This window comes from Chenopodium album, chromosome 14 (genome assembly GCF_948465745.1).
Source record: "Chenopodium album chromosome 14, dcCheAlbu1.1, whole genome shotgun sequence".
NCBI lineage: Eukaryota > Viridiplantae > Streptophyta > Magnoliopsida > Caryophyllales > Amaranthaceae > Chenopodium > Chenopodium album.
Genome location: NC_137847.1, coordinates 5,483,517 through 5,494,793, shown reverse-complemented (window position 1 = coordinate 5,494,793; position 11,277 = coordinate 5,483,517). Strand labels below are relative to the sequence as shown.

The window sequence follows — 11,277 nt, the reverse complement described above, 5'->3', positions numbered from 1 at the left end:
GCCATGCAATTTTTAGTTTTCATGTACTTGCATTTCAATTGCATATATGCTCTGCTAGACTTATTATTTCTCTTTAGAATACTATGGATTTATGGTTAATGGTAATGCTCAAATCTAACTCAAAAGCTCACATAATTTTTAAGGCGATGATGGAACGATCAGCTGCAAAATCAGCAACAAGTTTCAATCTGTCATTAGTCGTGTGCTTATTAACCCGTGTAACCCTTTGTGTAAATGTAAATGTAAATGAAATTTGTTCGATTACTTGAAACCTCCAAAGTAGCATCACAATCAGTTTTCATATGACAATAGGAGAAACAAAAATGTTGTATAATTTATACTCAAAGTAAGAGAATTCAAGCCACCAAAACATGGTTGAATCTAATGCATTATTACAGAGATAAGTATAAAAAACACAACAAAAAGGCGGTCAAAATAAGGAAGGTGGTTTGAAATTTTATGTAACAACAAAGGTAGCTTCCTGCCACAAAAGGAGTAAAAGAAAAAACACAAACACAATCCTATCCACAACACTCATGTTAACAAATGGGAAGAGCTTTCTCTCAGCACCTTAATGCAAAGTGCAGGGGAAAATTTTCGGCTGTTTTTAGGAGACACTTTTATGTCATAAAAATTATATGTTCTCCTTTTCTGCACTACTTCGGGCCTTTTCGCTCTACTTCCTGCCCTTCATTATCACTGAATTAGCAAACATCTTCGTCTTTAACTACACACCTCCTTATGGAGGGGGGTCTTCAACTCTTGTACTCCCGCTTGCTTGGGTTCATCAAACGGTGTAATTCTGTTGGATGGTGTCAATGTCAAGACCCTTTAGCTTCACCACAGACTCAACGTGTCCTTTGAGTGTGTGCAACTCACGAAGCCTACATTCATGGAAGAAAAGGAAGGTCATTTATACAAATTCCAAAGTATGGATACAAGGCAACAGGGGAAAGTAAGTAGTGCACTAGCGTTCATTGACAACATACCTTGCAACTTCAGCGCGTCTTTTGGCTTGCTCAGCGATCTCAGAGAGTTCCCTGTAGCTGTTCTTGTCTTGGAAGAGAGGAGCAGAAGATTCGGGTGCTTGAAGCCCGTGTAGAGTTCTCTGAGCAAGGGCCCATTGAGCTTCTCTCTCTTCTTTTCCATAATCCTTCTTGCTGGTGAATGCAGTCTGTGTGCAACAAAAATCATCACAATTAAGTTACTAATATTCAATTTGACTGCATTAGCATTATCAAAATTTTGTTACTCCTTTTTAAAAATTATGTTTCATAGTTTTTAGGTATCAACAAAAAGAAATTGTGGCAAAGTATTGTTAACTTAGAGTAGACGGGAGTTAAATGAGAGATCACACACCTTGCTCTCGAACAAGTTGAGCCATGCCTTTCCACTCAAGATGTAACGGATGGCAAACTTGAGTACGTCGAGTGGGAAGTAGAAGACTATGTTGTATAGCCAGACTACACCAGCCCATCCCCATCCACATCCCTTGATCTCGGCAAAGTTCCAGGTAGGATATACAGCAATAAGAGTTGCCACCTGACCAAGGAAAAAAAAAAAAAAATCATAAATCATAACATTTAGACAACTTTTCTTTACAATGTTCTTTGTTTTACAGAGGAAGAGGATGATTCACAACACAATTCTTACCAGCTGAGCAATCGCGAAAGCTACCATCAACAGCATACCAGGACGCTCAACAAAGGACCAGCTGCGAGACCTGGTCACGAAAATGAGTGCCTGACTTACTATACTCACTTGGAGATATAGAGCAGCCATCATTTCCTCACGGTTACCTCTAATGGATCTTACTCCGAATTTTTCCTACATGATGAAGAAACCGTTAGTGGATATTATGAGTAACACAAGTAGTTTTAATTTGATGAAAGATGAAATTATGCCAAGGATGAAAATATGGTTACGTACGGAAAAGAAGTCTGTGTCTGACATCAACCAGAAGAAAATGACAGTCATCAAAGCTAGGTAACCTCCGAGAACAATTCCAGTGGCGAAGATTTCCTTGAGCTTCCAGCTGTCAGGAACTGGAGATGGCTTGACTCGATCCTTTGAAATAGTCATGATTGTTCCTTAAAGAAGAAAAAGATGATTTTTAGCTTAAGTGTTCTTTCGTATAACTTAGATAGAGAAGCTTAAATTAAATATAAAAGATCAACTTAATCAATTCTTACCATCATTCAAGATGGCAATAATCAGAACCATGAAGGGCGAGAAGTCGAATTTCCAGATCAAAGCAATAAGCATAAAGCCAAGCTACAGAATTAAAAAGAACTAATTAGACGGTTAATCAGAAAATGGATTAATGATGAATCACGAAATTCAGAAAAATTGTAAGACTTTTACATACCACAATACGGATGGTGATGGAGACTGCATAGATCTGCATCAATGAGAAAAATAATAGAAAGGGAAGGTAAGACAAAAAATTCGGTAAAATGATGAGAAAGGAAAATAAAAAGATACAAGTAAACAAAACCCACAGTGTAGTTCTTCATCCTCTGGAAGATAGCCCTACTGGTCAACACAGCACTGATGATAACACTGAGACCAGGCTCAGTGAGAACAATGTCAGAAGCACTTCTTGCGGCATCAGTAGCATCATCAACAGCAATACCGATATCTGCCTTCTTCAAAGCAGGGGCATCATTGACTCCATCTCCGGTCATACCAACAATGTGCTTCTTCTCTTGTAGCTTCTTAACAATTTCATATTTATGCTCTGCGCAACAGATAAAGTAACAATGCTAAGTTTTAAAAGATGAGGTTACTGCAATCGCCTTTAACAACATTTTAGTCGAAGATATATCTCACCTGGGAAAACTCCAGCAAATCCATCAGCTTTCTCAATCAACTCATCGATAGGAAGGCTGGCAATGGATGCATCCTTGTCATTGCCAAGCAAAGCTGAGGATGGGTACATGTTTGTTCCCATACCAAGTCTTCTACCAGTTTCCTTACCAATAGCAAGTTGGTCACCTGCAATGTTGGACCAAAAGAAAGATCAGCAACCTCCTAATAATTACATATAGTGTGCTAAAAGAGATGACACAATTCAAGAATCATTAAGAGATGATTTCCATACCAGTGATCATCTTAACATTCACACCAAGGTTGAGGGCCTTGCGGATAGTTTCAGCACTGTCGTGCCTTGGAGGATCAAAAAGTGGCAACAAACCAACAAATTGCCATGGTGCTCCTGGAGCATCCTTGTTCTTTTCAGGCACTTCCTGCAAATTTAGATCAAAGTTATAAGCCTGCCTTTGATAAATAACCAGAATCCATATACATGTATATCATTCAAATTCAAACCTGTCTTGCGACACCCAATGAACGAAGACCACGTTCAGCAAACTTCTCAATAACAGCATGCACTTTCTTTCTAACATCCTCCTTGCAATTGCACAAGTCAATAATCTGTGTGATGACAAGAGAAGAAAAACAAATGTCAGTTTTGTAATCTAAAATAAAATTCCAAATGGCACACTTCAAATTTCAAAGAAAGTAAATATAAAAATACCTGCTCAGGTGCACCTTTACTGACTCTATGCCAGTTCCCGTTGCCATCAATGTAAGTCAAAGCAGTCCTTTTGTCCACTGGGTTGAATGGAAGAAAGTGAACCTCCCTAATTCCAGCTCTAGCCTATATACCATTATACAATATATTAGCCAACTGAAACATTGAACCGTTTACACAATATAGACCTGCTTTCTTAAATATGCAAATCACCAAGACAGTAGTAACAATACCTCTTTGGGGTCAGCAAGCATTCCAACCATACAAGTATCGATAGCATCTTGGTTCTCAACACGTGAGGCCCTTGCGGCAAGAAGCAGAACATGCTCCTTGTCAACACCCTTGCAAAATACCTCAATCAAGTTCTTGTCAACACTCAACTTGTTGAGAGTCAAGGTACCAGTTTTGTCACTGCAAAGCACATCCATACCAGCCATTTCCTCAATGGCAGTCATTCTCTTTGTAATAGCTCCTTGTTGAGACAGCCTGTGGGACCCAATAGCCATGGTCACAGACAACACTGTAGGCATGGCAATTGGGATACCTCCGATCAAGAGAACCAAAAGATTGTTGATTCCACTCCTGTATCTACGGTGTTGAATAGGGTACATCACAACGATCTCAATTGCCATACCAACAGCAATGGAGATAATACAGAAGTTACCAATGGAGGTAAGAACCTTCTGGAAATGACCAACTTGGTTGGTGCTGTCGACAAGATGGGCTGCCTTTCCAAAGAAAGTGTGGACACCAGTGGCAATCACAACAGCCTCAATCTCTCCTTGTTTACAGGTTGAACCAGAGAAAACTTCATCTCCGGGATTCTTGGTCACAGGGAGTGATTCTCCTGTTAGGGCAGACTGGTCAATCTTTAAAGGATCACCTTCAAGAAGACGTGCATCAGCAGGGACGATGTCACCCAATTTAATGCTGATGATGTCTCCAGGTACCAACAATGCAGCATCTGACTCAGACCATCGACCATCTCTAAGAAGCTACACACACCCAAAGAGAAATATAAAAAGGTAAGATATAGTTCATCATTAAGGATATAATATAAAAAAGTACATGACCTTTTCCTACTCCAAAACAAAAGTAGGGAAATGCCTTCTCAAGTCTTATACATAAGAAAGGTCCATGTCTTTGACTTCTCAATCAGACAAAAACTGTATTGAACTCATCATCTCAGATCATACCTTACACTTTGGAGCAAGATTAGCCATGAGGGCAGCAGCAGCATTTCCAGCGTTGTTTTCTTCAATGAAAGAGATAGTAGAGTTAATGACCAACAAACAAATAATACCAACGAAATCTTGCCAATCTGGTGGCTTCCCATCTCCGTTTGCAAGTGCTATGGCCATGATAGCAGCAGCTTCCATAACCCAAGACAAGGGGTTCCACATAAACCCAAGAAACTTGAGGAATTTGCTTTCCTGTTAAATGCATGACAAAATAACAATGTTAAAAATTCGTGTTCAGAAGCAAGTGTTTTAAGTAATCTTTAGCAGCTAAAGCCACAGTATATAACCTTCTTTTCTTCTAATTTGTTGGGTCCAAAGATTTCGATCCTGTCGGCTCCTTCTTGGGTGGTCAACCCTTCCCTTGAACATTTCAGCTGCTCGAACACTTCCTCAATAGGAATGTTTTCCTGTAACAAAAATGTAAAAGTTAAGCTTCAAGTATCTTTGATAAGATGGCCAAAAAAGGCGGCTTTAGTTAAGTATATGGATGATGCCACAAAATTTCATGCTCCCATTAGTAAGTGACTAAACTATAAACAAACACTACAAATTAAATGTCAAGTTCTGTACCCCAATGTATCAATACAGTTCAAGCCACAAGTTAAACTACAAATCTATTACTTTATATGGTCTTTGTGAAAGAAAACACTTATCCTTTCATGATCAATGTACAAGGCATAATGTTTTTTGGAGGGAAATAAAGACTTCTAAATTTGATCAAATTCATATAAATAGACTAATCAAATTTGTTAATTCCTAATTTCAACCAATTTATTTTCTTAAAAAATTTACTTTTAATTGTGCTGTTCATTTTTAAATAGTAATAACAATATTTATATTTTCAATTAAATTTAAAATATAATGATGCTAAGTTAAGTTTTTTTTTTTTTCAAAGGAAATCAAAATATTTTTATAAAAATCAAGATAATACGGAGTGAAATAGAATCAGAAAATATCTGTATACAGTATACATTACTCCATTTAAATTATTGTTTATTATTATTTTTTTTTTAATAAAATATAAACTGAGTCAACTCGGTAGGAAACGAAGACCCAAAAAAGCCGTTGGTACGGAAAACCAACAAAACAGTCTGGAGTAACGTGAATGACAGATAAAAAGTTGAGTGATTATTATTTTTATTTTTATTTTTTTTTTTGGAGAGAGAAATTTCAGGCTGGCTATTTCACTCGCTTTAACAAACGCGTGTTTCACACGCACCTTAAAATTTGACATTTATATTCCCAATAATCAATAATAATAAAATTAAACAAAAATTTGACCAACAATTCATATTCCCAAGGTAGAAATTAAGTAAAGTGGACCCCAAAATTAAACTCAGTTATTCAGTTAGAGTTTTGTCAGTACAGCTGAATCAGTAGCGTAAAACGAGTAAATTCTTTTTACTCTTTCTCCTTTTTTATTAAGGTTTTTTTTGGAGTACTACGGAAGGTACTTTGCATCTATTTCAGGCAAACTTATTTTAGTTTTTGTACTTTAATTTGTTAGTTGTATAAATATAAATCAATCAATCAACAATAACTACAACAAAGAAGCTTCCATTTATTTAAGTATAAATTCAATTCATTAAAATTAAGTTAGTCAAAACCGTTTCGAAAAACACTAGAACAGTGAAACTTGATTAATCTATAGATATAGAGCACACAAATCCAAACATGTCATAAAGTGTCGTGACCCTAGCCAGTGATAACAGCATGTGGCCGAGGGTATTTATTTACCTTTGAAATTAATAATCACATATATTACAATTCTATGTTAGAATTATCGGGACAAAGTTGAGACTAACAATTTATGATGACAATAAAAGGATGTCACCTCAACCAATACACCTTTCAATCTAAATCTACCAAATGAGAGAACATGATCAAAAGCTTGGAAAGAGCCAAATTTTACCGAAATTGGCTCTCTACCTCTCCAATAGACCAAGATATTTATTTATTCACCAAGATTTTTCCACTAAAAATATGACATTTTTTTAAAAAATATATCATAATAAATGGACCTAACATCACCAAAGTTGTTTTCTTACATAAGCCTTTTTTTGCTAATAGATATTTTATTAAAATACCTATTTGTTTGAAAAAGTGAAGAAGAAAAAAAAAAAAAAAAGCAATAAATTAACAAACGTAGTTAAAAGGGATATGAGTACCTAAATAAAACGTCACACCCCAACTTGTTAGGAATATGAGTTGTTATTGAATTATTTGATACCCAACTAGGCATTTAATTTATTTAATTCTAAACAAATAATTGTTTGGGGTCTAATAAGTAGTTCCTATTATAATAGTATAAAAATTGAATTAAATTTTAATCAAATTAATGAGTAATAAAAGTATTCGATTTGCTTTGTAAAAGAAATTCTTAGCTTGTGGGCATCGAATTATTTTAAACAATAATAATAAAACCTCAATGGTGAAAGATATTAACACTTCCAATGTGATATAACCTAAAAAAACAGAGAAAGTACGGGCATAAATAATTAAACTAAACATCCGCTGGTCAAATTGCAAGAATCTAGTACGGTTATTAATACGGAGGATGAAGTTGCTAAATCCAAGACATTAATTTTAGATAAGTTTGATTAAAAAGTAAACCTAAACTATAACTAGTTGTTTGGTAACCCCGTGACAAAGGAAACTTTAACAAAATGTCAGTAATTAAGGAATAACACCCTTTTTTTGACTTCCCCAATATATGCCCGTTTGATCTCCGTGCTTTCCCCTATTAAAGTGGATCAATCAATTAAAACTTCCATTTCAACCAAACAAACCAGGACTTTATACTCAAGGGTGAAATTAATTCATTTTTTAACAAACCCGAGTCACGGCACGATTGTAACCTTGGATAATTTATCGTCGTTTCACATGACTAATTGATTGTTGTAGCCATCGTATGACTTATTATAGTGTGAATTGATTTATTTATCGTGTTTCAAATATCTAATTGATTAATGTAAATGTCGTATGACTTATTATGAATGATATTTTTAAACCCCGTAAGATAAGATACGGTTAAAAATTAGAAAAGTAAAAAGCAATTCACGTGAAATATATTTAAGAGGTTAGTGCCTTAGAGGAGTAGATCTTAGACATAATGAAGAGAGAAATATGGGTACGTGACTTTTTTTGCCATCGTTGTTTACATGGAAAAGTTCACACACAAATAGCCAAAAGGTATCATAAAATTGAGTGGCATGACACTTTCTTCCCATGTTTTATTTCCATCACATAAACTTTATTTTACCAATTATCTAATCATATTATTAAATACTCTATAGAAACAAAAAATAATAGTTTTGTATGAGTCATAATATCTCAATAATACATGAGAATAAGAATATAACTTTACTACGAGTACTATTTCCCAACTTATAATAGTCAAATTATACATACCCATATTTTCAATGTTTGGAAAATGTGTTCTCATTAAAATCATGTTATACTCCGTTAATAGTCAATCATCGCGACAGGTAACTCATATTCCGTATTGTACTTTCGTAAAATCATGTCATATTCTTAGTTATTTATGAGCGAAATACGACAACTAGTACAGAAACAGGACCGAAATAGTATGTGTGAACTAGTAACAGAAATGCTAAAAGTAAGGCTAGAATTTTAATTTTCCACACCTTAACTTCTCATACATGCATAAATGGTCAAAAGGTAACAAATCTTAAGTAGACCGTCAAAAAATTAAGGCAAATTAATGGGAAAATCAAATCTACCTATTTAAACAAGATCTCAAATCAAAATCAATCAAAAAAAAATTCTATATTATGTTCAACTAACAATAATCTCATAAAGTCAAGATCTTGGCTCAAAAATTAAAATTTGAAAAGAAAAAAATCATGAAATTATTTGTGTATACTTAATTTTAATCACAACTAGTGGAAGTAGAGATCTGAGGGAGGTGAGAAAAACAATAATTTCAACGGTCATTTTATGCCGACTGAAATAATACTAATAATAATTACAAAATGACAATTAAAAATATAATTAACAGTTTTTTTTAACAAAAATAATAATTAAATCAAATAAAAATTAAATAAAAAAAAAATGGGACCAACGGCAGCAGGTAAAATAGGAAGAATCTTTTGATGGACTGAGTACATCTTTTTGCAGAAAAATAGGTCAGAAAATTTTTAAAAAAAAATAATTAAAATTATTATCTTTTCAAACAAATTCCTCAAAAAATACCGTCAATCAGTTGATTTTTGACTTATTTCTGCGAAAAATGCTTCCCCTAATTTGACTTTATTTTTCCAAAAATACATTTATTTTATTTTATTTTTTGTGTTTCATTTTTTCAATTTTACCACTAACTTGATACTTTGATAGTGACCAATTGGAATTTAGTATTCAATTGATTCGAATAAAATTTTCAATACCCAATAGCGGATAATCAAACTCCATTAAGTAAAAAAAAAAAATTGAAATTAGATCTCTAAAGTGAACATATAAATCAAACCCAGTTCGAAATCCAGTTTCGAGGATTTCGAACTGGGTTCGAACAATTTCATTGTGCTCTTTTGTCTAATTATTAATCCCGTCCCGATGTATTGTAATTCATCGGGACGGGGTGGGATGATATAGTATCCCTGAAACAACTAATCTAATTGTTAAAGAAAAAAATTATGAATATCATCAAATCAATTAACCAAGAATAAATGAAAAAAAAAGGTTCAATTAAATTGAATTGGAATTGGAATGAGTGAAGAATTACCAGATCAACAGCCTCATTTTTAATGTCTTCGAGATTAAAGGCCTTCGCCATTGCTGCTGCTGCTAGTGCTTTAGAGGAGAGAGAAAGTAGAGAGAGAAAGAGGAGAGAAAAAAAAGAGAGAGAAACTCTGAGAAAAAAAGAGGGGAAAAAGAGTGATTATATAGAGGAAAAAAATTAAAGTGGGTTAGCCATTCAATGAAGTTGGCCCTTTAATTTTTTTTTTTTTTTTTTTTGGGGGTTTATTTTTTGTTTGGGTGAAAAAGAAATTTTGTTAATTTGTGAATTGTGATCGAAGAGAGAGAGTGAGTGAAGTGAAGACTATTTTTGTGTGTATGTTGGTATCCTTTTTATACCGTAAAAGAAATTAATTGCTTTTATTTTTTTTTTATTTTTAATGTTGTTTTAAATCAATTGAGTTTTGGGGATTTGGAGGTTTGTGACTACAATTATATATACTTCCTCTGTTTCTTTATATTTACAACACACCTTTTAACATATTTTTCGAGGAGGTGATTAAATTAGGTAAACGAATTAATTAAACTATGAAATTTAAACCGTAGTAACTTATCCCTTTTTTCTATAGGTGGTAAAATTTTGTAAATTAATTTATCCGTTTACCTAGTCTAATATCTTCCTTAAAATACGTGGCGAAGGGGTGTGTTGCAACTAAATAAAAACGGAGGAAGTATAAAATTGCATTCTTAGTAATGGTCGTTTCATAGATACTAATTCCTTCGCCCCCGCCCCTCTTGTAAGTGCGCACACTGATCAGTGTGGAGGAAATTGGTGAGACCAAATATAATACGGAGCTTATTGTCTATACTAGTTTTGGCCCCGTACAATGCACGGATTTATAAAGTATGATATAATAATAGTCCATTGAAATAGAGTTAATTGAAATTAAATAACTTATGTAACTTTTTTAAAAAAAATTTGAATTTATTAATGTCTATCCTTTAAACAAAAATAAAAATAAATACAATAAAGCATTTTGGAGGGATATTTTTTCACAAAATCATGTCAAGTGTCCCCTCTAGTGATTACTTTAGGGCCTGTTCACATTTACTGAACTGAACTGATTGGAGCTGAACTGAACTGAACTGAATTGAACTGAAATGAATATTTTATGAGAGAGGAAAATTAAGAGCTGAACTGAACTGAAATTAAGTAAATGTGAACAGACCCTTAGTATATAGTATATATAGTATAGATAGTATATAGTATAGAGTCTCCTTTCTAACATTTAGGGCCTGTTCTCATTTACTGAACTCAGCTGAACTGAACTGAACTGAACTCAGGTGAACTGAACTGAACTGAACTGAACTCAACTGAACTGAACTGAACTGAACTGAAATGAATATTTTATAAGAGAAGGAAATTAGGAGCTGAACTGAACTGAACTGAACTGAACTGAATTTCAACGTAAGAGAACAGGCCCTTAGTACACTAATAAAGAGAAAGGGGGCTCCAATAAAGAGACGGAAGGAATATTATTATGTACTTCGTACTCATAGAATCATACGAAGTATTAACTATTAAGTAGAGTGTTATAGAAATAGTAAAATAGAAAAGATTTTAACCATTGGATTTTGAGTATCAGCGTGGATACTTTAACCAAATATGCAAAATTGAGAGGGGTATTGTGGGAATATATTAGGCTTGATTCTCTGTTTTTTCTTTTCAGATGGAAAAAAAGAAAGAAAAAAAGACAAAATTGAGAGGGGTATTGTGGCAAAAGTGAAATTTATCACCTAAAACCC

At 33.9% G+C, this 11,277-nt stretch overlaps 1 protein-coding gene across 1 annotated transcript; it reads right to left on the bottom strand.

Annotated features, from left to right (window-relative positions):
* Positions 1–295: 295 nt before the first annotated feature.
* On the bottom strand, positions 296–9,673 carry LOC145579936 (plasma membrane ATPase 4). Its single transcript, XM_081637243.1, has 16 exons — positions 9,518–9,673; positions 5,064–5,183; positions 4,732–4,968; positions 3,769–4,530; positions 3,539–3,661; positions 3,331–3,435; positions 3,104–3,248; positions 2,833–2,997; positions 2,502–2,740; positions 2,369–2,401; positions 2,193–2,274; positions 1,930–2,090; positions 1,654–1,827; positions 1,360–1,542; positions 990–1,174; positions 296–884 (listed from the first exon to the last, which is right to left on the bottom strand). Exons 1-16 carry the CDS (start codon positions 9,566–9,568, stop codon positions 788–790), a joined length of 2,862 nt encoding a protein of 953 aa, XP_081493369.1. The 5' UTR covers positions 9,569–9,673; the 3' UTR covers positions 296–787.
* Between the last annotated feature and the right edge of the window lie 1,604 nt (positions 9,674–11,277).

Bases quoted from the DNA above. Each gene is read 5' to 3' on its own strand.
- LOC145579936 (XM_081637243.1), bottom strand. From the start codon at position 9,568: ATGGCGAAGGCCTTTAATCTCGAAGACATTAAAAATGAGGCTGTTGAT. The intron at 4,969-5,063 runs GTTATATACTGT...TGCATTTAACAG, and splicing joins ACAAATTAGAAGAAAAGAAG to GAAAGCAAATTCCTCAAGTT. The intron at 3,249-3,330 runs GTTTGAATTTGA...CTAAATTTGCAG, and splicing joins CATTGGGTGTCGCAAGACAG to GAAGTGCCTGAAAAGAACAA.